Consider the following 27350-nt stretch of genomic DNA (forward strand, 5'->3'; position numbering starts at 1 on the left):
TTTTAGTTGTTTTGGTCAAGTCCCAAGTGGCGTTGATTTTGTTTTTGGAGGGTTTCTCACAATGACGCAGAGTGAGTTTTCTCACTATATCTACCAAATTCACCTCACTAATTACTATGACCTACACTTATAGTATTCTATTATGCCCATTTTCTGCCCCATATTAACATTCACCATTCCTGGAAAATAAATGAATGAAAGATTTATTGTCACACGTCTTGTAGATAGTGGAAAGTGTTTTGTTGCCATAATCTGGTGCCACTTTGCTTTATAATAAGGATAAAAAGAAATTGCTTAAATAAGAATTTGTCTTCTATTCAAATTGCCTTCTCAACACAGCTTAAGTCTTCAAGGTCTTTGCATGGTGTCCCAGTCTTCAAGGAGTCCCGATCCGGAAATAGCAACAATGTTGCCTCAGAGTCCAGACTCCAGGCTTACTGCCTCGAGGAGTCCCAGGAACATATTTGGAATTCAGTGGCATTTCTTGTATCATTATCATGTGTAAAATATTTGTGCACCAGGACAAGCACTGTCATTCCAGATCAACCTTGAATGGCTGTTGACACTTGCCCTGGACATAGCAAATGGAGAAATCAGTACTCCAGTTTGTGGGCAGGATCCTGGAAGTTCTGTGGATGGCATGGTGCTAAGGCAGATCTTCCTCTTCTCTAGGCCCAGCAATGGAGGACACAACACCAGATTATGCTGGTCTGGCCCAAGATTAGCCCAGAGAAGTTGTAGCCATCTCAGTGCTCAGCACTGTAGGAAGAAAGTCAATGTCCTTCTTAACTCTGCCAATGTAAGTGCCACACATTTTGTCTCCAATACCTCTCACTCATTTTTCTCTGCTTCTATGCCTATCTCCCACCAAGGCTCACACTCTATTGCTTTCACTATTGCCCGCAACATCTTCCCCAATCATGCTCCCCCATCCCAACCCCAGACATTACAAACCCTGCATACACTATCTGCTCACTCATGTAGGATACCTCCACCCTCTAGAATCTTCCATTTACCTGTTTCATATTCCATGAGTTAAACAGTCCACAGTAGCATAGAAAAAGTCAAAACGGATGATGTGCTCTTCACCCCTTATGAGCAGAGGATCCTGATTCTGACTGACTTGCGTTGAAAAATGTGGTGCTGGAAAAACACAGCAGGCCAGGCAGCATCCGAGGAGCAGGAGAATCGACGTATGCCCGAAACATTGATTCTCCTGCTCCTCGGTGCTGCCTGGCCTGCTGTGTTTTTCCAGCACCACATTTGTCAACTCTGGTACTCCAGCATCTGCAGTCCTCACTTTCTCCTTCTGACTGACCTGCGTAGGGTATCAATGGCTGCCCTTGACTTACTGTTCTGGGAACCCCTAAATTAAAGTTATCCCCTTTGACTTGACTGAGACCTGCTGACAGCTATGAAAAACTTCCTTAGAGACAAAAAAAAATTGCAGATGCTGGAATCCAAAATAGACAGGCAAGGGGCTGGAAGAACACAGCAAGCCAGGAAGCATCAGAACGTGCAGAATTCGATGTTTCGGGTGTAACACATCTTCAGGACTGGGCAAACTTCCTGGCTTTCCTGGCGCATTCTTTTGTAAGAGATTCCGTCTGTAGTGAGGCACAGCCCGAATGAGTGTGTATTTCTGGGATTTGAGCTGGATAAATTGTATCGCAGGATTAGGGCCTACTACAAAGCAAAGAGGGATATTGCAGGAAAGCCAATTGTTCGTTGGTTGGAAATAGCTGTTAATTTTACTGTCTGTTGTAAGTTGCTATCAGAAAGAAGGTAAATAGAAATATTTTACAAACTAGAAACAAAAAAACCAATAGGAAATTTACAAAAATCAACTTTAGTAAACAAATTAAATAGAAGTACAGGAAATATGTTGTATGTATATCATCTGGGAGTTGGTACCACATTGAGGTTCTTAGTGACCAGATCTGTAGCAAGTGTTGGTTGTTTGAGGAACTCCAGCTCAGAGTTAATGAGCTGGAGTCTGAGCTTTGAAAACTGTAACACATCAGGGCCTCAGAGCTATCTGGACACTGTGTTTCAGGAAGTTGTCACACCTGTCAGATTAACTACCTCCAATTTGGTCCGTGGTCAGGGACAGGAGGGTGTGACTATGAGTTAGGCAAATAGAGAGATCCACAAGATAGTGCTGAAGAATCTCTAACAGGTTTGAGATTCTTGCTCCTGGTTTGGGTGAGAGAGTGAACTCTAGGAAAGTTGAGTAAGCTACCATAGCACCATGGTACAGGGAGCCATTCAAGATGGGGGAGAAAAGAGAACTGTAATTGTAATCAGCGATATTATACTCAAGACAGTTGACAGTGTTCTCTGTGGCTAGGATCAAGAATCCCAAAAGATGTTGTGTCTGTCTGGTGTCTGGTTTCAGGATACCCTATCTAGCCTGTAGAGAAACTTGGAGTGGGAAGGGAAAGATTCAGTTGTTGTGGTCCATGTAGGTCCCAACAATACAGGTAGCAGGAGGAAAAAGGTTCTACTCAGGGAATATGAACAGCTTGGGGCTAAAATGAAAAAGCAGAACCAAAAGGAGAGGCTAAATATGTGGCTCAAAGATTGGTGTGGGAGAAATGGGCTCGAATCCATGGGACATTAGCACCAATACCATGGAAGAAGGGAGTTCTTGAATGGGACAAGCTCCACCTGAATCGCAGTGGGACCAGAATCCTGACAAATTGCATAACTAGGGCTTTAGATATGGCTTTAAATTAAATAAGAGGAGGGAAGGGTTTGTAGCATTAAGACCATAAGATGTAGGAGCGGAAATAAGGCCATTTGGCCCATCGAGTCCACTCTGCCATTCAATCATGGCTGATGGGCATTTCAACTCCACTTACCCGCATTCTCCCCGTAGCCCTTAATTCTTGTGACATCAAGAATTTATCAATTTCTGCCTTGAAGGCATTTAGCGTCCCAGCCTCCACTGCACTCTGTGGCAATGAATTCCACAGGCCCACCACTCTCTGGCTGGAGAAATGTCTCCGTATTTCTGTTCTGGATTTACCCCCTCTAATTCTAAGGCGGTGTCCACGGGTCCTAGTCTCCTCACCTAATGGAAACAATTTCCTAGCGTCCACCCTCTCCAAGCCATGTATTATCTTGTAAGTTTCTATTAGATCTCCCCTTAATCTTCTAAACTCCAATGAATACAATCCCAGGATCCTCAGCCGTTCCTCATATGTTAGACCTACCATTCCAGGGATCATCCGTGTGAATCTCCGCTGGACACGATCCAGTGCCAGTATGTCCTTCCTGAGGCGTGGGGACCAAAACTGGACACAGTACTCCAAAAATGGAGCCTAACCAGAGCTTTATAAAGTCTCAGTAGCACAACAGTGCTTTTATATTCCAACCCTCGAGATAATTCTAGATCCTTCTGCAGCCTCCCCACTTCCTCAGTACTACCTGCCTGTCCACCTAACTTTGTATCATCAGCAAACTTTGCTAGAATGCCCCCAGTCCCTTCATCCAGATCATTAATATATAATGTGAACAGCTGCGGCCCCAACACTGAACCCTGCGGGACACCACTTGTCACTGGCTGCCATTCTGAAAAAGAACCTTTTATCCCAACTCTCTGCCTTCTGTCAGATAGCCAATCCTCAATCCATACCAGTAGCTCACCTCGAACACCATGGGCCCTCACCTTGATCAGCAGCCTCCCGTGTGGCACCTTATCAAAGACCAAAGTTAAAGGAAAAGTCAGAGTGCAGGTTAGTGACAAGTCTGATTATTACCTGAAAAGAGAAGGATGGGACAGAATGTGTGAACATCATATTCCACCAAGGAATCATCCAAGAACAGGGAAATTTGATAATAAAACATATTTAAAGGCTTTCGATTTGAATGCACAAAATAATCAGAATAAACTTAATGAATTAACAGTGCAAATAGAGACAAATAGGAATGATTTGATGATGATTATGCTGGCATGGTTGCAGGGAGAACAGGTTTGGGAATTAAATATCCAAAAGTACTCCTTTTCGGAAGGAGGGGGAAGGGTTAGGAGGAAAAGGAGGTGCTGTAGCTTTTGTTGGTAAAGGAAAAGATCAGTGCAGTAATGATAAATATCAGAACCGGAGATAAGATATAGAATCAGTCTGGTTTAAAAATAAGCAATAACAAGGTAAGAAGTCCCTGGTGGGAGAAATCCATAGGTTCCCAAATTGTAGTCCCATAGTGGTTTAAAGTATAAACCAGGGAATACTGGTAAGAAAGGTATATGCATGAAGGCTGGATAAATAAAATTGACAAGGTTATAGGTAGAATTCATTGAATGTATTAGAGGTTGTTTCTTGGTGAAATATCTTGAGGAGCCAACTAGGAAGCTGGCTAATCGGGATTTAGTATTATATAATAAGGTGGAATTAATTATTAATTTCATAGTAAAGGATCCTCCAGGGAAGAGTGATCATAACGTGCTGGAATTTCAAATTCAATTGAAGGGAGTCCCACGCTGGTGTTTTGATGTTAAACAAATGTAATTACATAGGCATGAGGAGAGTACTGGCCCTGGTAGACTGGGCAGAAAGTCTAAAAGATAGAAGTTCATGAGCAGTGACAGATGTTTAAGGAGTTATTCAATTGCTCCAAACTGAAATATATTCCAGAAAGGAAGAAAGATTGCAAGAAGTGAAAAATACATCCATGGCTGAGTAAGGAAGATGAAGATAATGTAAAGACAAAAACTAAAGCATACCAAATTGAAAAGGGGAGTGGCAGGCTGGAAGATCAGCAAAGGCCTATTAATATCATAAAAGAGCAAAGTTAAATTATGAAAGAAAACTAGTATAAAATATAAAAATAGGTAATAAGAGCTTTTGTAAGTACATAAAAAGGAAGAGTAGTTCAAGTTGCTGTTGGTCCCTTGGAGAATGAGACTTGGAAGTTAATAGGGAGAGGGAACACTGAAATGGAAGAATTATTAAATCAATATTTTGCTTCAGCTTTCAAGGTGGAGGATACAAGTACCATTCCAGTAGCAACAGGGAATGCCGAGGTTATAGAAAAGGAGGAACTTCGAACAATCATCAATATTAGGGAAAAAGTACTGAACAAACTATTGTGATTGAAGGCAGACAGGATCTTCAAGAAAGTGGTAGGAGAAATAGTGGATCCATTGGTTATTGTATGCCATAATTTCCTGGGTGTGGGAAAGGGTTTGGAACAATGCCAACATAACATCCTTATTCAAACAGGGAGGGAGACAGAAAGTAGGCAACCACAGACTAGTTAGTTTAACATGTTGGGAAATTGTTAGAATCCATTATAAAAGAAGTAATAACAGGACATTTCGAAAGTCAAACTACAGTACATCAGAATCAGCATGGTTTTGTGAGGGATGAATCCTATTTGACTAACTTGCTATAAATCTTTGAAAATATAACAATATGAATAATGAGGATCCTGTAGATGTGATATAACTGGATTTCTAGAAGGCATTTGATAAACTACTGAAGATCTCGACCCCAGGAGGGGTGTCTCTGTTCCACGATCGGTCAATAAACACTAGCGATCAGTCTGTTCTTTAAGACTTCACACTTTCTTTCTTATGGCCGGGCACAGATCGCCCAGAAACAGAGGTTAAACTCTTCCATGTTCCTCAGAGGAACTGCATAAATGGCTTAAAACAAAGACATTTTTATACTTTTCTTAAGGAGAGGTATGGGCCATAATCGTACAGTGCATTCAAACAATTGCCAATCAATTTAATGAGATGGTGTTATTGACAGCAACTTAGCCCAATGATATTTCCTGGGAGCCAACTTTGTTTTCCAACATCCAAGCTACTCTTATCTCATGAGCCTAGTCTCTGCACCTGCAGTTGAAGGTCAGTTAGGATGGCTAGTAGTATCTTATCTAGTCTTGATTCGGAGATGCTGGTGTTGGACTGGGGTGTACAAAGTTAAAAATCACACAACACCAGGTTATAGTCCAACAGGTTTAATTGGAAGCACACTAGCTTTCGGAGCGACGCTCCTTCATCAGGTGACAATCACCTGATGAAGGAGCGTCACTCCGAAAGCTGGTGTGCTTCCAATTAAACATGTTGGACTATAACCTGGTGTTGTGTGATTTTTAACTTTATCTAGTCTTGTTATTTGTATGTGGTAAAGGAAGCTTTGTCTGCTAATCTCTGTAGAGGCAGACTGTAGTCAAGTCAATTATGCAGCTTTTGGCAGGGTTGAAAGCCATTTTATGCAGCTTTAAGCAGAATTATCAATTTGCAGGCTAGAAGCCATTTTGTCATGTTATTTGCATTAAGAAGCCATTTTATTGCCACCTAAGTTAGTAGGAGCATGTATTAAGTGGTTGTCTCTGACACTAACTAATTACCTAAGCCTGTATTCAGGTTTCAGATCCTCACTACCACATAAACCGTTAATACACAACATAACAACAAGGGGGCAGGGGTAATTTATTAGCTTAAATAGAGGATTAGCTAATCAAAAGAAAGCAGAGAATCCGGGTCTTTTTCTGGTTGACAAAATGTAACTATTAGGGTGCCCTATTAGGGTGCCATAGGTTTGGGTCCTTGGATGCAGGGATAGAATGTATGGTAGCCAAATTTGCAGGTGATACTGAAATAAAGAAATTAAAAATTTACAAATGGACATAAATAAGCTGGGTGAATGGGACAAAATTTGACATACACAGTTTAACATAAATGACTGGGAGGTTATCTATTTTGGTCAAAAGAATAGAAAGACAACTTGTTACTTAAATGGAGAAAAGCTTTGGAAGGCAGAGGGATCTCAATGATCTCATACATGAATTGCAGAAAGCTAGTGTGCAGATACAGCAAGTTATATGGAAGGCAAATAAAATTTAGACATTTATTGCTAAAGGAATAAAATATAAAAGTAGGGAAGTGTTGCTGCAACTGTATCAGGCATTAGTGAAAACATACCTGAAGCATTGCATACAATTTCGTCTCTTTACTTAAGGAGGGGTGTAGAGTTTTACTGGAAGCAGTTCAGAGGAAGTTCTCTAGATAGATTTGAGAAATGTGGATAAATTGGGCAGTTTAGGCTTCTTGGTGTTAAGAAGAATAAGGAGATCTAATTGAGGTATGTAAGATGCTAAAGGGAATTGACAAGGTCGACATAGAAAGGATGTTTCCCCTTATGAGGCAATCTAGAATGTACGGTCACAGTCTTAGGATAGCACATTTAAAATAGATGAGGAGAAATTACTTTTCTAAAAGGGTTTTGAATATGTGGGATTCAGTACACCAGACTGCTAGGATATTGAGTAACGTTTGAGGAGGAGATAGACATTTTAATGAGGAATGAGTTGAAGGGTTATAGAGAGCAATCAGGAAAGTGGAGTTGAGGCTGAGATGGGATCAGCAATGATCATATCTAACGATAGAACACCATTCGAGGGGCTGAATTTCCTACTCCTGCTCTGAGTTCTTATGGTCTTTATTCCAGACTTTGACTCTGCAAAATGGGATGTCAAGATGACAGTAATGTGAGCCTGGTATATCTTTAGCTTAAGGGACAATGTGCAAAATGGCAAGGCAATGCAAAACAGGGATGTTTTAAGCATCCAGGTAGGATCCGAGTGTGACATAGCCATGAAAGCAAAGGAGCACACAGATAATGCAACCTAGTCTAGTTTGTGAGGTGGGTGCATGTCACTGAGCACGCAGTGTCCTTGCAGCAAAATTACAATGAAAGTTGCAAGTATAGCTTTGAAGGCAGAAGCATCCTGTAAATGGGTTGGAGATGTTCTTAGTAGATGGCATATGTCAGATGCTAGTATCTTGAGATGTGGGGGCACATGTAGTCAGTGCTCATGGAGTGTACTCTATTTCCAACATTGATGTCATTCAGAGCAAGCGATGAGACGAATCCACCAGGTTCTTGTCCTGGTTTCCTTGTCAATTTTCCCCAACATCTAGCTTTTTTGCCTAGTTTAGTAAGATGAATGTCAAGATATTAATAAGATAAGTTGTGCTGTTAACTGGATTTTTAGAAAGCATTAAACCCATCAATTAGGATTTCATTGCTGCATAGCGAGAATCTTGTAGTGACACGAATGAAAAATATAAAAGACTGGAAGCATATTGCTCCCGATCTCGAGATGAACATCGCCACACTTGTTTCCCAATTCTACTGTATATTCTTCTAGCCCATGTTGTTCAGACACCTATAGTGTTCTGTCATGTAGATCTAATTGTTCTTAACAGTGCAATTTGGTTTGGAATAATGATGCCAAGTGCAGTAGTGTAGAACATGACCATGAATGTGTTGCTTTTTCATGTCAGAACTGGTAGTTAAATATAAACCTACAATACAATCTGGCAATGTTTTCTTTGAGTAGTACGCCATGGTGTAGTGTGATGTCAGTTCACACTTGTCTGCCCAGAAAGTTTGCAGGTCAGTCAGATGCATGGTGCTTCAGTGGTTAGCACTGTGGCCTCACAACGCAAAGGACCTGGGTTCAATTCCAGCCTCAGGTGACTGGAGTTTGCACATTTTCTCCCTGTGTTTGCATGGGTTTCCTCCCGGGTGTTCTGGTTTCCTCTCTCATTCCAAAGATGTGCAAGTTAGGTGGTTGGCCATGCTAAATAGTCTCTAGGGGTGTGGTGATCAGATAAATTAACCATGGGAAATGCAGAGTTACACTGATAGGGTAGGGGGATGATTCTGGGTGGGATGCTGGTTGGAGAGTCGGTGTAGACCTATTGGGTCAAATGGCCTGTTTCCACACGATGGGTATGAAAGATACTGAACAAGAACTAGCCATCCAACGGGGAGAAATTATCAGGGTTAAATCAACATTATTTAATTTACAAACATCTTGTGGGAAATCGTACTTTAATAAGATTGTAAAATATTGTTCAAAGTTTTGATTGATAAAAGTTTTACTTTGGAAATTTTATGGGAATGTGTTTCATGTGGCTCTTCAGTTTAAAAGTATTAAAGGGGCTTGCACTGTGTTTAATTTGGGGAATAATTAAGAATATTGTCAAAGTACACAGGGAGATGCTGAAAAAGATCAAGGACTGACAGCAAATGTAACATTAAACCAGCCTTGCTGAAGCTGTACTGTGATATGAACAAGCTACAAATAGTGTAATCAGTTCTGGTCACATGACTAATTCCAAACCTGAAAATGTTCAGACAAATGCCATGACATTTGTCAAAGAGGATAGAGATTGAAGGTTGAGGATCCAATTTTAAATTCTGAATTGACTTTGGAGCAAATCAATAATTAGCAAAGTGAGGTGGACCTATTTTAATACCACTGCCCAACAGTACAACAGCCCTGGTGACTCTCTGATAGTGAAGTATCTGGTCAAGTTGAGCTATCTGCCTACCATGCATACTGTGGGGTGATTTCTCATAAGACATTAGATATGTTGTGAGCAATGCATTTGCGATGCAGTTGGGCCAGTGAGACCTACCAACCAACTTCGAAAACTTCAAGGATTTACATGTATTTCCCTGACAACGGGTGTCTCTCCTTCTGTCCGTGTTGGTTTAAATTTTCCATTTTATTATGTGTGATGTTTATAGTGGATTCAGGAGCATGCAAGATCATCTGTTAAAGGTAGTTAAAATAGGGAATTATTAAAATCATTACAATCAAAGGTTCATAAGTTATATTTAACTAAATTTATTTGGATTCTTTTGTAGGATGAAGAAAATGGAAATGGAAAAGGTGAGTTTTGCTTTAATTATTTTTCCAAATTATGCCTACATAAAATTAGCTGCTACTGTATAGATGAAGATGCTTAGTAACTTTTGCCAGGGGAAGACGTCAATGGACTGTATGACAGGTGTGAATTTTAAGTTGTTTCTGACCCTGTAGAAGGCATTGATTAACATAATCTATTTGATCATAATGCATTCCAAAAACAAAAACTTGAAATGAAATTAAACAGATTCCAAGCACTCTACGGGTTATGAATGGATTTCGTTCTTGAGTATGTTCGTAATTCAATTTGTACACAAGTCAGAACGCAATACAAATAACTGTTCATAAGTAGAAGTGAATGAGTGTTGGATCTTTAAAATAAATAGTATTATGCGGTCTCATTCGTAAGTGCAAGTGTTCATAAGTTAGAGCTCCTTTGTAATGGTTACTTCCAGAATGTTGCTGCCCATTGGTGCCTCGAGTTTGTGATGACTAAACTTGGATTAAAATAATTTACTGTTTGGCGTTAAACTGTTTAGACGAAAACTGACCCCATTACAATTTACTTCCTGGATGGAAATCTGTTGGAACCAATGAACCCCTGTGTTCTAAGTTTTTGTAAAGGCCATTTGACATCATCATCATTTTTTCATTCAAAACTTGCTAAGGCCTATCTCAAATTTTCCTTCGCTTTTCCTGCCCCATTCGTCAAACCCCTCCCATTGTTCTACACTTATAGTGTTAGTGGAATCAATCTTCAATACACCTCAATTATTTTCATATCTAAAACTCAGGTTAGACCACAATTATAGTATTGCATCCAGTTCTAGTCACTTCACTTACTTCGGATGTGATGAACGTCCTTGAGAAGGTACCCAAGAGATGTACTTGAATGGTTCCAGGAATGAGGAATTTCAGCCACAGGGTTAGGTTGGAGACACTGGCATTGTTCTTCTTGGAGCAAAGGAGTTTTGTCCAAAACCTTGCAACCATTCTCAAGCTGTTGCACAATTTATTTTGCATCACATGTTAGTTGCAATGTTAACTTTTGGGCCAGACTATTGACATTAATAAAGCCTCTTTGGCTTGTGCAAAGGCTCTATCACATTCATTTTCCCATTTCCAGTTATTTCCGCAAAATAAATTGTGCAACAGCTTGAGAATGATTGCAAGGTTTTGGATAAAACTGCATAATAATTCAGCTAAAATTAGTAAAGTAATTTAGACTAAAATATCATCGAGTTAACACTGGACTCCTTGCAATCCGCATTAAATCTATTCCATGGAATATTGGAATAATGCAGTTGTAAATGTGATTTCAAATGGAAGTGTCTTTGATTTGAATATTCTTTGTGTTACAATAGTCAGGTATTTCTGTGACTCAGAATCCACATACATTGGAAAATAGGCTTGACTAAAGTCAATTTTACTGAAACGTTGACCTCCAGCTAGTCCACTGATTGGACTAAAGAATGAGAAAAAAAAAATCAATTGGAATCAGGTCTTGTTTTTCCTTGACACCTGAAAGCTTAGTGGAAGGTATACTCCAGACAAAAAAAATATTGGTTGCTGTTGTAAATGTAATGAGATTATGAGTTCCCGGATTGGGATTGTTAACCTGGTCCAGTCAGGGAGTCCTGGCTGACCGATATAAACAGGAAGGTAAGGGATTCTGTTCACTCAGAGCTGACTTGGTATCGGGTTATCGGCCTCTGCTGAGTTATTTCAGTTGCTGTGTCATTTTTGCATGGAGTCCTTATGAACTGTTAGCTTAATAGTACAACTTTATGAACTCGTCTTGCTTTACTTCACAGGTCATCAGAAAAGTCGAACAGAACCTATGGATACCATCTTTGTTAAAAGTGTAAAGGAAGGGGGAGCAGCATATCATGCTGGTTTGTGTACAGGTAATATGGGCTCATAAGGAATAGCAAATTTTAATCTTCACTCTATAGCATTAAGCCAACGTCAACAAAAAGTATGCTTCTAATTTACAAGAATGGGTCTAATTCTGATTGGCAGGATGTGATGAGTGAAAGCATGTAGCTTCCAGTCTAATATGGCTTATCATCATCCTCCAAATCGGGGGGGTGAAGAAAGCTTCCAATAAAGTGACTGCTCCTTTCCTGTTTCTCATGAAAAATTGCTTAATTTGCTCCTCCTTAAGAGTGCAGAGACTAAGTTATTCAGCTTATTTTCCATTAGTTAGTTGGGTATTTCTGATATTTGGTGGCCCTAATGTCCCTGTAACCCCTATATTCTATTTGTATGAGTAGCATCTCATGAGCTAAATTATTTGTTTCACATCTTCACAGCAAAATGATATTTGTGGCGGCACGGTGGCACAGTGGTTAGCACTGCTGCCTCACAACGCCAGAGATCCAGGTTCAATTCCCGCCTCAGGCGGGACTGTGTGGAGTTTGCACGTTCTCCCCGTGTCTGTGTGGGTTTCCTCCGGGTGCTCCGGTTTCCTCCCACAGTCCGAAGATGTGCAGGTCAGGTGAATTGGCCATGCTAAATTGCCCGTCGTGTTAGGTAAGGGGTATGGGTGGGTTGCGGTTCGGTGTGGACGTGTTGGCCGAAGGGCCTGTTTCCACACTGTAATGTAATCTAATCTAATCTAATTAATTCATTGTTTAACACAACCCTCTCAACTGATAATCACTTGCATTTAAGATTGTTTAATATATCTGAATTAATGCAACCACTCTGAAAACTAAAATAATGCAAAAGTAGTCACCATAGTTTTACTAGACCTTAAGGCTGGTGTCTCATTGGAGAGAAATGACTGGTGGTGGTTTAACCTGAAGGCCACCAGGTCTCAGGTCGAGGTTGAGAAGGAGAATCCTTCATGATAACCTCAATCAATCGGGAATTGAATCCACGCTGTTGGCATCACACTGCGTCATAAACTAGCTGTGCAATCAACTTAGCTAAACTGACCTTCTTTATTTATGAAAATCTGTGTTTACTAATAAAAATTTACACCACATATTAAGAACCTGCCTTTATTTTGAAAAGAACATGCAGGAACAGGAGTAGGCTGTTGAGCTCCTTGAACCTGTTCTGCCATTTATTAAGATCATGGCTGATCTGTGGCGTTCTTATACTTGCTGTTGACCCATATCCCTTAACACCTTTGCTGAACAAAAATCCATCAATCTCAGATTTAAAGCTAACATGACTTAGCATCAACTGCCATTTGTGAAAGAGAGTTCTAAAACTCTGCCAACCTTTGTGTGTAGAAGTGCTTTCTAACATCTCTCATGAGCGATCTAGCCCTAATTCTCAGACTATGCCCCCTATTTCCAGAATCTCCAACCAGTGGGAAATGTTTATCACCGTCTTTTCCTGTTAATATTTTGAAGTCTTTGATCAGAAGAGGTTAGAGGGTTATAGGCCAAATGCTAGCCAATGGAACTAGATCAGTTTAGGATATCTGGTCGACACGGAAGAACTGGACCAATGGCTCTGTTTCCATGCAGTGTAAACTTCTAAATTCAAGATAAAACAGGCCTATTTTGCATAATCTCTCCACATAATGTAGCCCCTGCAGTCCAGGTATCTTTCTTACAAATCTATTATACTTCCTCCGAGGCCAATGTATCCTTCTGAAGGTCCTAACATCTTAGCCCAGATTTGCTCTCAGTATTCCAAGTGCGATCTAACCCAGGATTTGTGTGGCTCCTCAACAACTTCTGCATCTTCATACTCTGTCCTCTTGATTTAAAGACCAGCATTCCATTAGCCGCATTGATTATTTTTTAGCATCTGTTTGTTGCATTTTAAACATCTATACACCTGAACCCTCAAATCTCTTTGGACATCCACTATATAGAACATAGAACACAGAACAATACAGTGCAGAATACAGAGTTCAGCCCTCAATGTTGCGCCGACCTGTGAACTAATCGAAGCCTAACACCCGCCACTATCCCATCATCATCCATTTAGAGTCATTGAGATGTACATCACAGAAACAGACCCTTTGGTCCAACTTGATCCATGTTGACTATATATTCCAACCTAATCTTCTCCCACTTGCCAGCACCTGGCCCATATCCTTCTAAACCCTTCCTATTCAAATACCCATCCAGATGATTTTTAAATGTTGCAATTGTACCAGCCTCAACCACTTCCTCTAGCAGCTCATTTCGTATATGTACCACCCTCTGCATGAAAAAGTTGCTTGTTAGGTCTTTTTATAATATATCTTTCTCCTCTCACCGTAAACCTTTGCCTTCTAGTTCTGGACTTCCTGACCCCACGGAAAAGACTTTTTCTATTTATCCTATTCATGCCCCTCATAGTTTTATAAACCTCTATAAGGTTGCCCTCAGCCTCTGACACTCCAGGGAAAACAGCCCCAGCCTAGTCAACAACTTCCAATAGCTCAAATCTCCAACCCTGCAACATCCTTAAATCTTTACAGAACCATTTCAAATTTCACAACATCCTTCCGATAGGAAGGAGACCAGAATTGCAAGCAATATTCTAAAAGTGGCCTAACCAATGTTCTGTACAGCCGCAACATGATCTCCCAACTCCTTTACTCAATACTCTATCCTATCAGATGTGACCCTACTTTCAAGGAGCTGTGAACCTACACTCCAATGTCTCCTTTTTCAGCAACACTCCCCAGGACCTTACCATTTAGTGTATAAGTCCTGCTAAGATTTGCTTTCCCAAAATGCAGCACCTTTCATTTATCTAAATTAAACTCCATTTGACACTCCTCAGTCCATTGGCCCATCTGATCAATATCCTGTTGCAAACTGAGGTAACCTTCTTCGCTGTCCACCACACCTCCAATTTTGGTGTCATCTGCAAATGTATTAACTATATCTCTTATGCTCACATCCAAATCATTTATATAAATAACTTCATGCAATCAAGAAAATATGTTGATCTGGCCTTTTGGCCCAAAATTGATAACCTCATACTTGCTTACATTGAACTCCATCTGCCAGAGTTTTGCCCGTTCATTTAGTCTGTCAATACCCGCTTTCCCTTTATATAACTATAAAATTTCTTATTATTGATTTTGATGTCTCTTGAAAGTTTTCTTTTATAATCCCTTTTAGTAGCTCTGCTAAGCTGCTTTGTTGCTCTTTGCTAGTCTTTATAACTTTCTCATTTGGCAGGATCTGTGCTTTTTTTCCCCCATTTTTGTAAGCCCTTTCTTTTTATTTTATGCTGTCCTGTTAGTTTGAGTTGTCCTACACTGTTCTTTTCTGTGAAGTGGAGCTTTTCCATCTCTGGTATAAACAAGTCCTCTATGCTATAGTATGATATTTAGAAATGAAAATGTACTACTACTACTTAGACATATGCATTGGTGCTTTCATCAACATATTTATACTAATGGTTTAATTGGTGGAGTAGTGGGGTTTGAGTATTAGAACATAATTTTATGCTATCATCTACACTGTCTACAATGCTGCTTAAGTTTATCATCAGCAAGTTTGGACATATGGCTACTATGCCATTAACAAATTGTTAATAAATGTGAATAATTGAGGCCCTAACGCATACCCCTGTGGAACGCCACTGGTCACATCTTGCCAATTTGAGTACTCCCCTGATTGACCCTACCTTCTGTCACGCACCACTCAAATCAATTTCCCAGTTATGTAAGTAATTTGGCCTCTATTCCATGGGCGTCTACCTTAGTTAATAATCTCTTATGTGGGACTTTATCAAGGACTTTATCAAATGCCATTTGGATGTCCATATAAATATCATCCATGGACATTCCTCTGTCCACTACTTTAATCACCTCTTCAAAAACATAAATGAGTTATGTCAGGTATGACCTACCTGTCATGAACCCATCTGGCTCTACTTGATTAATTGAAAATTTTCATGTTACTCCATCCTTGATTATAGACTCCAGCAATTTCTCTACCACAGATATTAGGCTATCTGGTCAGTAATTCCCTGGTTTTTCTCTTTAGCCCTTCTTAAAAGGCGCAGTGATATATGTAATTTTCCTGACCAAAGGGTTGAGTCCTGTGTCTAGGGAGCTTTGAAAGATTATCATTAGGACATCTACCACGTGCTCCCCTACTTCTTTTAACACCCTTGAATGGAACCCTTCAGATCCTAGGGATTTGTCATTCTTTCATCCTATTCATTCAGTGTTTTGTTTTAATTGGTTTTGTTCAGTCCCTTATCCCAATCCACTATTAATTTCCTTAGGACTTCCAATGGGCTATCCTACTTTGCTCTAGTACATACTGAGGCAAAATAATTATTCGGGATTTACAAGGATGTTGCCAGGATTGGAGAATTTAAGGTATAGGGAGAGGTTGAATAGGCTAGGGCTGTTTTCCCTGGAGCGTCGGAGGCGGAGGGGTGACTTTATAGAGGTTTATAACATCATGAGGGGCATGGATAGGATAAATAGACAAAGGCTTTTCCCTGGGGTGGGGGAGTCCAGAACTAGAGGGCATAGGTTTAGGGTGAGATGGGAAAGAAAAAAAAAACCTAGGCGGCAACTATTTCATGCAGGTGGTGGTAAGTGTATGGAATGAGCTGCCGGAGGAAGTGATGGAGGTGAGTACGATTGCAACATTTAAAAGTCATCTGGATGAGTATATGAATAGGAAGGGTTTGGAGGGATATAGGCCAGGGGATGGCAGGTGGGACTAGATTGGGTTGGGATATCTGGTCGGCATGGAAGAGTTGAACCGAAGGGTCTGTTTCTGTGCTGTACATCTCTATGACTCTGTCTGCCGTTTCCTCATAGTCATTGTCAGTGTCCCCATTTTCATATTTAGGGGACCAGTATTGCTCCTGACTACCCGCTTTCCCTTTATATAACTATAAAATTTCTTATTATTGATTTTGATGTCTCTTGAAAGTTTCTTTTATAATCCCTTTTAGTAGCTCTTCTAAGCTGCTTTGTGGCTCTTTGCTAGTCTTTATAACTTTCTCATTTGGCAGGATCTGTGCTTTTTTTCCCCCATTTTTGTAAGCCCTTTCTTTTTGTTTTATGCTGTCCTGTTAGTTTGAGTTGTCCTACGCTGTTCTTTTCTGTGAAGTGGAGCTTTTCCATCTCTGGTATAAACAAGTCCTCTATGCTACAGTATGGTATTTAGAAATGAAAATATACTACTACTACTACTACTACTACTTAAACACATGCATTGGTGCTTTAATCAACATATTTATACTAATGGTATAATTGGTGGAGTAGTGGGGTTTGAGTATTAGAACATTTTTCCTGTGAAAGTCACACCAACATAATACTGTAAAATACAGAGAAAGATGCTCTGGATTTGACCTTCATGTACATTATTTTGCTAATCTTAATTTAGATTAGGATTGACAAAGGCTACAATTGGTTTCATATCCTCAGGATAATGGCAGTAGTGAGTGAGGGCAGGAAATAGAGAACAGTTGGCTAAGGTCCAGTGATCCTTAGAAGTGGTGATTGGTAAACGATTGAACTGTTGTGATGTCTCTCTCATGGTTAAATAGCTTGGTCACATTTATTGAGCTTATATATTAAAGAGTGGTCACCTATGCCAAGACTTGAAAGGCTGGCTGCACCCAGTTAAGTTGAGGAGAACTGAGAAGAAGAAAACCAATACTCTTTTTGAAGAACTGCATGCTTGTACAGCTTTCGCATATTTATTGATTTTGCCCAGTGCTGGGAAAGAAAAATCCATCTATTTTCTTCAGGGCTATGTGACAGCAGCTTCGGAGGAGCAGGAGAATCGCCATTTCAGGCATAAGCCCTTCATCAGGAATGAGGCTTGTAAGCCAAGAGAATAGAGACAAATGGGAGGGGGGTGGGCCTGGGATGAAGGTAGCTGAGAATGCAATGGGTAGATGAAGGTGGGGGTAATGGTGATAGATTGGAGAGGAGGGTGGAGCGGATAGGTGGGAAGGAAAATGGACAGGTCAAGAGGGCAGTGCCGAGCTAGTAGGTTGGATCTGGGATAAGGTAGAGGGGGGGAAAATGAGGAAACTGGTGAAATCCACATTAATCAAGTGTGGTTGGAGGGTCCCCAAGGCGGAAGATGAGGCATTCCAATCATCTATTAATCCTTGTGCATGTCATTAATGTCTGCTTTGTGCATGCTTGTTCCTCCTCTTATTCTCCTGCGTAACTCTCTTAAATCTCTATAGCACATCTAGTGGAAGGCTGCAGATTCTTGGCAGCGCAGCCTTGGAAGACAGCCTCAAGCAGCTATGGACCTAAATTACCCTGCTATGAATGCTTTCTTTTTAGAGGCAGTCATACTTGTATAGCATATCATCTTGATAACTACCTGCTATTTATCATTTATGCATGTTTCCATGACTCCAGTATTTCACGGTTGCTCAATTTATGTTTTGTTAAAATAACACATCTGAGATTCCAGTGCATAAAATTGATCAGTTTTATATACTGTGCACATTGCTGTTTCTCCTTGTTGCAAGTTGACAATAGATATGCAATGCCTGTTCTCTACTTTTCTGTGGCCCCAATCATTGTAATATCATTGTGGGTGATGGAGGAAGGGAGAGATAAAGCAATTAATGTGCTTCAGAACAGTTTTCTTTAATGTAATGTTTCTGTAGTGATTGGAATGAGGGCCAGGTAGATCTCATTGAGTATGAGATCCTTGATTTGGATTATCAATCTGGGCCAATCTGGTTGCCCTAGCTGACAAATATAGACATGAAATTCAGAGTCTCCTCATTCTCAGGATTGACTCTGAGCTGGCTGGCCAGAGTCCATATGCTGTACACATGTCCTGAAAAGCAGTTTAGTGCTGAGCAACATGGAGGCCCCTTGCAGTTAGTTACGAGCTGAAGTTGCCAGGAGCCCATTCTCACTTCCACGTCGAGAATTTTCAACATCTATTTTGTTTGATTAATTTAGTAAGATATGTAGCTGAATATTATTGAGATGAGTTGTGGTGTTAATATGCTTGTTAATACAGGGTTTAATAAGCTATAATCCCCCTTAATTGGCAACTGACCACAGACTACAAGAAATGTACTTAACACCTTGCAGATGTGTAAAATATACAGCAAATTGCTCCTAGTGTCGTGACAAGCCTCACTGGCTTTCTTATGCACTTCTATAATGAATCATCATTCAGGCCCCTATAAGATTCCACCCATTGTATATTTGTACATTTTAATGAAATAACTTCTTGGGATGTCAGAAGATGCTGATGCATTCATTCAGTGTAGGAATTTATAGGAGTTGGGATGTCATGTTGTGCTGGTCAGGACATTAAGACCACTTCTGAATTACTATGTACAATTCTAGTCGTCCTTCTACAGAAAGGATGTTGTTATACTTGAGAAGGTGTAGAAAAGATTTACAAAGATGTTGCAGGGACTGAAGGTTTGTGCTATAGGAGAGGCTGAATAGGCGTGGCCTTTTTCCCTGAAGCGTTGAGCGGTGACCTTATAGTGGTCTATAAAATCATGAGGGGCATGGATAGGGTGAATAGGCAACGTCTTTTTCCTTGTGTAGGGGAGTCCAAAACTAGAGGGCATAGATTTAAGGTGAGAGGGGAAAGATTCAAAAAAGAACCTGAGGGGCACCTTTTTTCACAGATGGTGGTGTGTGTTTGGAACAAGCTGCCAGAAAAAGTGGCAGAGGTGTGCACAATTAGAACATTTAAAAGACATCTGAATAGAAAGGACTTAGAGGGATATGGGCAAATGCTGGCAGATGGGGCCAGGTCAGATTGGGATGTCTTGGCACAGCCGAGTTGGACTGAAGGGTCTGTTTTCGTGCTGTATGACTCCAAGACACACACTATATAATGTGCTTTTTAGGGGGATATAACTGTATGGTACAGTAAAGTTTTAGACATACAAATAAAAGAGTCTTTATCATAGTTAATGCAATTTTTTGAAATTAATTTCATACTGTTTCCCTTGAATTCATTTTGCAAATAATTTCCTTTAATCAAACAGAAAATTGTATCCTCGAGACATGTTTTAAACTTCACTGTTTGAAATCAGGACTTTTATTTTGCAGGGGATCGTATTGTGAAGGTGAATGCAGAAAGTGTAATTGGCAAAACGTATTCTCAAGTAATATCCCTAATTCAGAACAGGTATGTTAACATAGTGAAATATTAACATATTTGGTTTCCAATACATTAGTGGTCACTGCCATGCAGCTACCTTTACCCAGAAAATATTGCGGGAATGTATTCAAACTGCTTAATGTAATACAATTGGCCATCGACAAGGGATGTCATCATGCAGGCAAAGTAGGGCCTTTCCTTTCTGCTTTTATTATTTGCATAATGGTTGCTGCAATTGCAGTTTGGTGAGAAATCCTAGTTTCAGTTTTCTTGGAATTCTTGATGAATCTAATATACAGTTTGCAGGTTCTCAGCAGCCTTCTTAACAGTGAGCCACATTTGGTGTGCTTTGGGCGTGCTAGTCTCTCATTTGAGCATCTGATAACTCGGGATATCATTGCATTAGCCATCCCATTGCTGCTTGCGGAATATTTGATTATCTCAGCTGCAGTTATCACAATATCCTGATTATTCCCTCAACCAATGTTAGGCTATTATGTTCGGGCAGTTAATTGGTATATTGTCAATTGCTTTTACTAGTTCTTTCTTCAAATATCATTGTTGGCAGTAATTTATTTGGGTTATTGTGTTTTCCTTTTTAGGCATCCTTTATCTCAGTGATTTAAGTTTTATGGCAGTTCTATAGGCTCAAATATAAAAGGTATGAAACTAAGCCATTGTTTAGATTTTGTGAACCATATTTTTCTGTCCTCTATTTAGTGAGGATGTATTGGAACTTTCAGTTATGCCCAAAGATGAAGACATTTTGCAGGTGGTAAGTTTATGAAGCTTTATTTTTTCTTCTGCCCTTATATTCAGTCAGTTATTGTTAATAAGTTCTAACTCCTTAAGTGCAACAAAGGATATTTTGATCTCCAGATTCAGGGTTATGGCAGAAATACTGTTGCATTTGTGATAGTAAATTCTTTATAACAATTGAAATAAAATAGTTATCTGGATGAGGTGTAAAATTCCTTTACTGTATTCCATTGAGGTTATTGTAAAGACCATATGAGGAATTACTGCATCTCTTTTAAATTAATATTTCAGGTTATGTGACAATTTGATGATCTACTCTCTTTTCGTTGGTTTTGCATGCAGGTACTTCAAGCAATTAGGAAAGCAAATGCTCCTCCTCATGTGTTCTCTATTCTTATACTTTAATCCAATTGTAAAACGTCTTGCTGCAATTGTAGAGGGCTTTGGTGAGGCCACACTTCGAGCATTCTGTGCAATGTTGGTCTTGATTTTTAAGGATGTACTTGCATTGGAGGCAGATTGTTCTCCGGGATGAGACTGTTGTCCTGTGATGAGAGACTGAACTTGTTGAAATTGTGTATGTTCTCTGCTGAGATGTGATCTCATTGAAACATTGTATATTAAGAAAGTGCTTCACAAAATCACAGGATTGTTATGGTGCACAATGAGGCCATTCAGCACATTTTATCTGCATCAGCTTTGAGCAATTTCTGTTCTCACTTGCTTCAGTATCCTTGGATGCATCTTAACTATTTTTGGTATCCTTTCATCTTTAAGTACCAATTGCTTATGCAATACTATCAATGAACATCTTATCAATTTTAAACCCATTTTATAACTGAGTTTCCTCCTCCAAGACCATGGCGTGAATCTGCCTCGTAGGTAAAGACAGATGCATTTAACACCTTTCCTTGCTTCCTTGTAAAAATCCGCTTTCAGGTTCCTGAGTGGCCTCACTCATTGTTTTACCATTTATTCCTTTTATAGTTTATTTATTTTTATTCATTCATGGGATGAGAACGTCACTGGCTAGGCCAGCATTTATTGCTATTCCTAATTACCCAGAGGGCAGTTAAGAGTCAACATTGCTGTGAGTCTGTAGTCAAATGTAGACCAGATCAGGTAAGAATGGTTTCCCTCCAAAAGGGTATCAGTGAACCAGATCAATTTTTCCGACAATCAACAATGGATCCATGGTCATCATTAAACTCTTAATTCCAAATTTTTTATTGAATTCAAATTCCACCATCTGATGTGGTGGGACTTTAACGCGGGTCCCCAAAATGTTCCCTGTGTCTCTGCATTAACAGTCCAGCATTAATCCTACTAGGCCATTGCCTCCCTTAATTTATGTGGCTATAGAAGACATTGAGATTTCCCCATCTAGAATCACTACAAGTTAATATATATTAAAGTGCTATATTTTTGTGTAGTACTTAATTCTACATAACACTTATTTTCATATGCCAAAGTGATTTAATTGTTCTTTTTTCTTTTGTTATGGCATCTTTGTGATCTATGGGCGGCATGGTGGCTCAGTGGTTAGCACTGCTGCCTCACAGCACGAGGGTCCTGGGTTTGATTCCCGCCTGTCTGTGTGGAGTTTGCACATTCTCCCTGTGTCTGCGTGGGTTTCCTCCCACAATCCAAAGATGTGCATGCAGGGTCAGGTGAATTGGCTGTGCTAAGTTGCCTAGAGTGTTAGGTGCATTAGTCAGGGGTAAATACAGGGTAGGGGAATGGGCTTGGGTGGTGTGGACTTGGGCTGAAGGGCCTGTTTCCACACTGTAGAGGATCTAATCTAATCTAATCTTCTGACACCTACAGCTGACCTTGAGCAAGTCTGTTGCTACTTTTCTGGCTTCCCTCAGTTGACTGAAATATTCTAATGGTCTAGAGGGCTCCAGACTGCATGGGGCCAACCTTCTTGGCCTGACATGACTGAGGCAATGGGTAACTGACAAAGGGAAGTTGAGAGGCAGGATGCCTCTGGAGTGTCCTGGTATGCCATTTCCTCGATGCCTGCTGTTACTTCTCCTCATTATTGATGTTCAACGAAATTTCCCTCATCACCTGAGGTTATTTGCGGCCGGGGAGAGAGGTCAAAGGCCTTTAACCCCTTTTCACCTGTGCATTGAATGAATGTATCCATGGCTCGAGTGTTGGAGTTAAGATCTCTGTGCATTTTTAGTTAGAGCTGATTGTTCTGCTGGGCCTGGCTCTTAATGGTAGCAGTCATCTGTTGCATGGAGGCAGCCATGTGTTGGAGTCCCAAAGAGAAAACATCAGTTGTGTGCTGGTACCTCAGAGGTATTCTGCCAGGCTTCTCCATCCTTCAAAATAGTCTACACAAGATCTCAGGCAGCTCATCCAGGTGTTGCCCCTGCTTGCTAATTCATCTTCGGCTCACTTATGGTCAGATCGAGAGTTTAAATAATATGTCTTTTTATTTTTATGCTTTTTAAATATTACGATCTACAATGAGAAATAACTGTTTTGAAACCAGTATTATAAAGGATTGCTGCATGTTTTGAAAAGCAGATAACCTGACACTTAGGCAAGCATTATGTTCAGAGTTTAAGCAAGCAGTAAATGAACTGTTTGAAACGAATTGGAGCCTCGGAGTTCTGTGCTGCCTAGCTAGACCTGTACATCAAGAAGTTGGTTGGTCAATGGACTAGTGACTAGTTATTAGTAACAAAAGCCTTTCGCACCAACAACTGAGAGATTAGTTCACCGATAATTGACCAACTGGGAGCTGGGAACAAGACATGAAAGTGTTTTGATCTCCTCCAGCCGAGAGCTGTCTCTGTGTACTTTGTAGTCAAAACCCAATTTAAACCTGAAGAAAACCAGTCTGTTGTTATAAGTGGTGACTTTTAACTGACAGCCTTTTAAAATTAGGCACCTTGTGTCTCTTGTGAACCAGTGGAACCATGTGAAAGAAGACGACCAAAAAAACAACACTCTGACCAGCATAATAAGAATCAAGATCGTCTTAGCAACCCATGAATAGAAACCATTGAACTCCCAATTTTGTTCTATATATATATATAAAAAAAACATGTATTCCCCTTTCTCTTTTCTGTGTGTGTGCGTGTACTTTTAAGGGGAAACTTAAAAGGGGATTAGAGTTTAATTTGCATTATTATATGCTGACAGTTCATTTACCTGTAGGTAATGTCTAATTACTTAGAATAAATAGTAACTTTTTTGATAAGTACAGAAACCTAGTGTTTGCTTTCTATCAACCTGCGTCTGAAAATTTGGTACATTGAGGAATTTCATGTTCTTACTTTAAAATCTGTAACTTTACTCCAGAAATAATGGGGCTTGATTTCCAGCATGTTACCCAGGTAAATCATGATAAGAGACTCATCATCTCTCGTGGGCTCAGCCTGTGGCCTGTTCTCCAGCAGTCCTCTAAGTATCAGAGACTTCAGCCCAGACTTCATTTGTCAGCAGTAGGCTCGCATCAGCGCTGAGCTCACATAATCCTGCACTTACTCTGGATAGGTTACTCACTCAGGAGCAAGTTGCTGTGCTGTGCTGGAAGGGGAATGCCTTGCTAGTGCATCTTCTGATCGTTCTGACTCTTCTTTCTTACTGGTAGTATTGAAGGTGCTGGTGGAGGTGGGCCTGGCAGAAGGTGTTTTTTCCCCCCTTGAGTTGGAGTCTGAGATTATATAGAAGAACATAACCGTTTCTTAGGCAAAAGTGAGGACTGCAGATGCTGGAGATCAGAGTCTAGATTAGAGTGGTGCCTGAAAAGCACAGCAGGTCAGGCAGCATCCGAGGAGCAGGAAAATAACCATTTCTAAGTCTGGCAAACCACCACCTTTACTCAGGACTTGCTGCTTCATGTGCAGTTAGGGGTTGCAGAGTAGAGACTTTCTTACTGGATAGCTGTACCAGTCCAGTCTCCTGTTCAGGACAGGTTGGGTCCATTGCCTTTCTGTCAGCTGTGCAAGCATACCTTCCTACCCTGGCTGGGCATGTTCACACTTCTTGAACCCATTCTTTTCCTGTGGACATAGAGAAGCATTGGGAAACATGGGTTCATTCATGCGCTCTTACCCTGAAGTGATAACTGCAGATTCTGCTGGTAGTCCCCAGAGCTGTTCAGTGTGTACTTTGTTTATAAGAAGAATGTGGTATTTGGCACCCGAACTTGTGAATAAATTAAGCTTAGCATTGTAATTTCTATGTCACTAAGATATATTTGAGCTGTTAGGACTGAAGCTGCCTTTTGTGGTTGTGCCCTTGTCCCATTCAGCCTTTTGCTGAAAACCTGTCAGATGTCAAAGTTCTCCTCGTTGTGAAGGGTCAGCTGCTGTCTTACCTGCTGAGTGTTGTAGTTAATTATGTGTTTTTGCTGTGAACCCTGGCACGTGTGGGAGCCGCTACCAATTTTGTGCAGAAGTGCAACATTGGAATCTATAGTTAAGTGACATACAATCAGCACACATGAAGCACGGTGGCTCAGTGGTTAGCACAGCTGCCTTGCAGCACCAGGGTCCCAGGTTCAATTCCAGCCTTGGGTGACTGTCTGTGAGGAGTTTGCACATTCTCCCCATGTCTGCATGGGTTTCCTCTGGGTGCTCCGGTTTCCTCCCACAGTCCAAAGATGTGCAGGTTAGGTGAATTGGCCATGCTAAATTGCCCATAGTGTTAGGTGCATTAGTCAGAGGGAAATGGGACTGGGTGGGTTACTCTTCAGAGGGTCGGTGTGGACTTGTTGGGCCGAAGGGCCTATTTCCACACTGTAGGAAATCTTTTTTTTAAAAAGAAAAAGCATCTTATGGAGGTATCTGTCACCCAACTGTCTGTGTTGCAGTCCTCTTCAATTGTAAACTTACAATGTTTCCTGACCATTTAATTGTGTTTTCAATTGAGTGGCACATAGCGTGATTGAGGGCAGCAGCTGATTATTTGACACTTGAACCAGATAGTCACTGCAAATTGGCACTGATCTCCAGTGCTACCATCATATAGTCATTTGGGATGGCCTCCTGTTGCCATTTCAGATGAAAAACATTGTCCTTTCCTGGACAGCCACTGAGGCATTGCTGAACTGTGAGGTCAATTTCAGTCTCATGTCAGACATTTCCAAGAATGGTTAGAGGCAACTGACGCAGTTTGGTGATGCTCCTTGCTTGCAGAGAATAGAGTGCTATCTGGCATGCCTTTTAACTATGGTAGTCATGATATGGGGGTGTTGGTGTTGGACTGGAGTGGTCAAAGTTAAAAATCTCACAACACCAGGTTATAGTCCAACAGGTTTATTTGGAATCACCAGCTTTAGGAGCGCTTCTTTGTCATCAGGTGGTTGTGGAGCAGAATCATAAGACACAGACATTATAGCAACAGGATTGCAGTATATAGAACAGAAAACACAAAGTTACTGCGCTGTGCAGGTCCTTCAGCCCTCGATGTTGCGCCGACCTGTGGAACCAACCTGAAGCCCATTTGTCAGACATTATTCCATTTTCACCCATATGTTTATTCAATGACCATTTAAATGCCCTTAATGTTGGCGAGTCTACTACTGTTGCAGGCAGTGCGTTCCATGCCCCTACTGCTGAGTAAAGAAACTATCTCGAACATCTGTCCTATATCTATCACCTCTCAATTTAAAGCTATGTCCCCTCATGTCAGTCATCACCAGCCAAGGAAAAAGGCTCTCACTGTCCACCCGATCAAATCCTCTGATCATCTTGTCTGTCTCTATTAAGTCACCTCTCAACCTTCTTCGCTCTAACGAAAACTGCTTCATGTCCCTCAGCCTTTCCTCATAAGACCTTCCCTCCATACCAGGCAACATCTTAGTAAATCTCCTCTGAACCCTTTCCAAAGCTTCCACGACCTTCCTATAATGCAGTGACCAGAATTGTACGCAATACACCCAAGTGCAGCCGCTTGGATTTTGTACAGCTGCAGCATGACATTGTGGCTCTGAAACTCAATCCCTTTATCAATAAAACCGAACACACCATACACCTTAACAACTTTATCAACCTGGGTGGCAACTTTCAGGGATCTATGTAAATGGACACAAAGATCTCTCTGCTCATCTGCACTAGCAAGAATCTTGCCATTAGCCCAGGTTTTCCTTTATTCCTGTTGCTCCTTCCAAAGTGAATCACCTCACTTTTTCTCATTAAACTCCATTTTCCACTTCTCAGCCCAGCTCTGCAGCTTATCTATGTCCCTCTGTAGGCTGCAACACCCTTCCGCACCTGTCCACAACTCCACCAACCTTAGGGTCATCCTCAAATTTACTAACCCATCTTTCTTCACCCTCATCCAGGTCATTTATAAAAATGACAAACAGCAGTGGCCCCAAAACAGATCCTTGCAGTACACCATTAGTAACTGAACTCCAGGATGAACATTTCACATCAACCACCACCTTCTCTTCTTTCAGCTAGCCAATTTCTGATCCAAACCACTAAATCGCCATTAAGCCATGCCTCTGTATTTTCTACAGCCAAACATGGGGAACCTTATCAAACACCTTACTGAAATCCATATATACCACATCAACCGCTTAACCCTCATTCGCCTGTTTGGTCACTATCTCAGAGAACCCTAAGGTTTATGAGGCACGACCTACACTTCACAAAACCGTGTTGACTATCCCTAATCAACTTATTCATCTCTAGATGATTATAAATCCTATCTCTTATAACCATTTCCAACACTTTACCCACAACCGAAGTAAGGCTCACTGGTCTAGAATTACCAGGATTGTCCCTACTCCCTTTCTTGAACAAGCAGACAACATTCGCTGTCCTCCAGTCTTCTGGCACTATTCCTGTAGACAACGACGACAAAGATCAAAGCCGAAGGCTCTGCAATCTC

At 40.7% G+C, this 27350-nt stretch overlaps 1 protein-coding gene across 1 annotated transcript in view; it reads left to right on the forward strand.

Moving 5' to 3' along the window:
- Nucleotides 1-27350, forward strand: part of LOC122539626 (rho GTPase-activating protein 23-like) — a 266170-nt gene that overhangs the window by 84489 nt on the left and 154331 nt on the right. Inside the window, exons 3-6 of the mRNA XM_043674624.1 lie at nucleotides 9678-9702; nucleotides 11493-11585; nucleotides 19676-19754; nucleotides 20448-20502. Of these exons, the coding sequence (XP_043530559.1) occupies nucleotides 9678-9702; nucleotides 11493-11585; nucleotides 19676-19754; nucleotides 20448-20502 (252 nt within the window). The remainder of the gene's footprint in view (nucleotides 1-9677; nucleotides 9703-11492; nucleotides 11586-19675; nucleotides 19755-20447; nucleotides 20503-27350) is intronic.

Source organism: Chiloscyllium plagiosum, chromosome 33 (assembly GCF_004010195.1).
Source record: "Chiloscyllium plagiosum isolate BGI_BamShark_2017 chromosome 33, ASM401019v2, whole genome shotgun sequence".
Taxonomy (NCBI): domain Eukaryota; kingdom Metazoa; phylum Chordata; class Chondrichthyes; order Orectolobiformes; family Hemiscylliidae; genus Chiloscyllium; species Chiloscyllium plagiosum.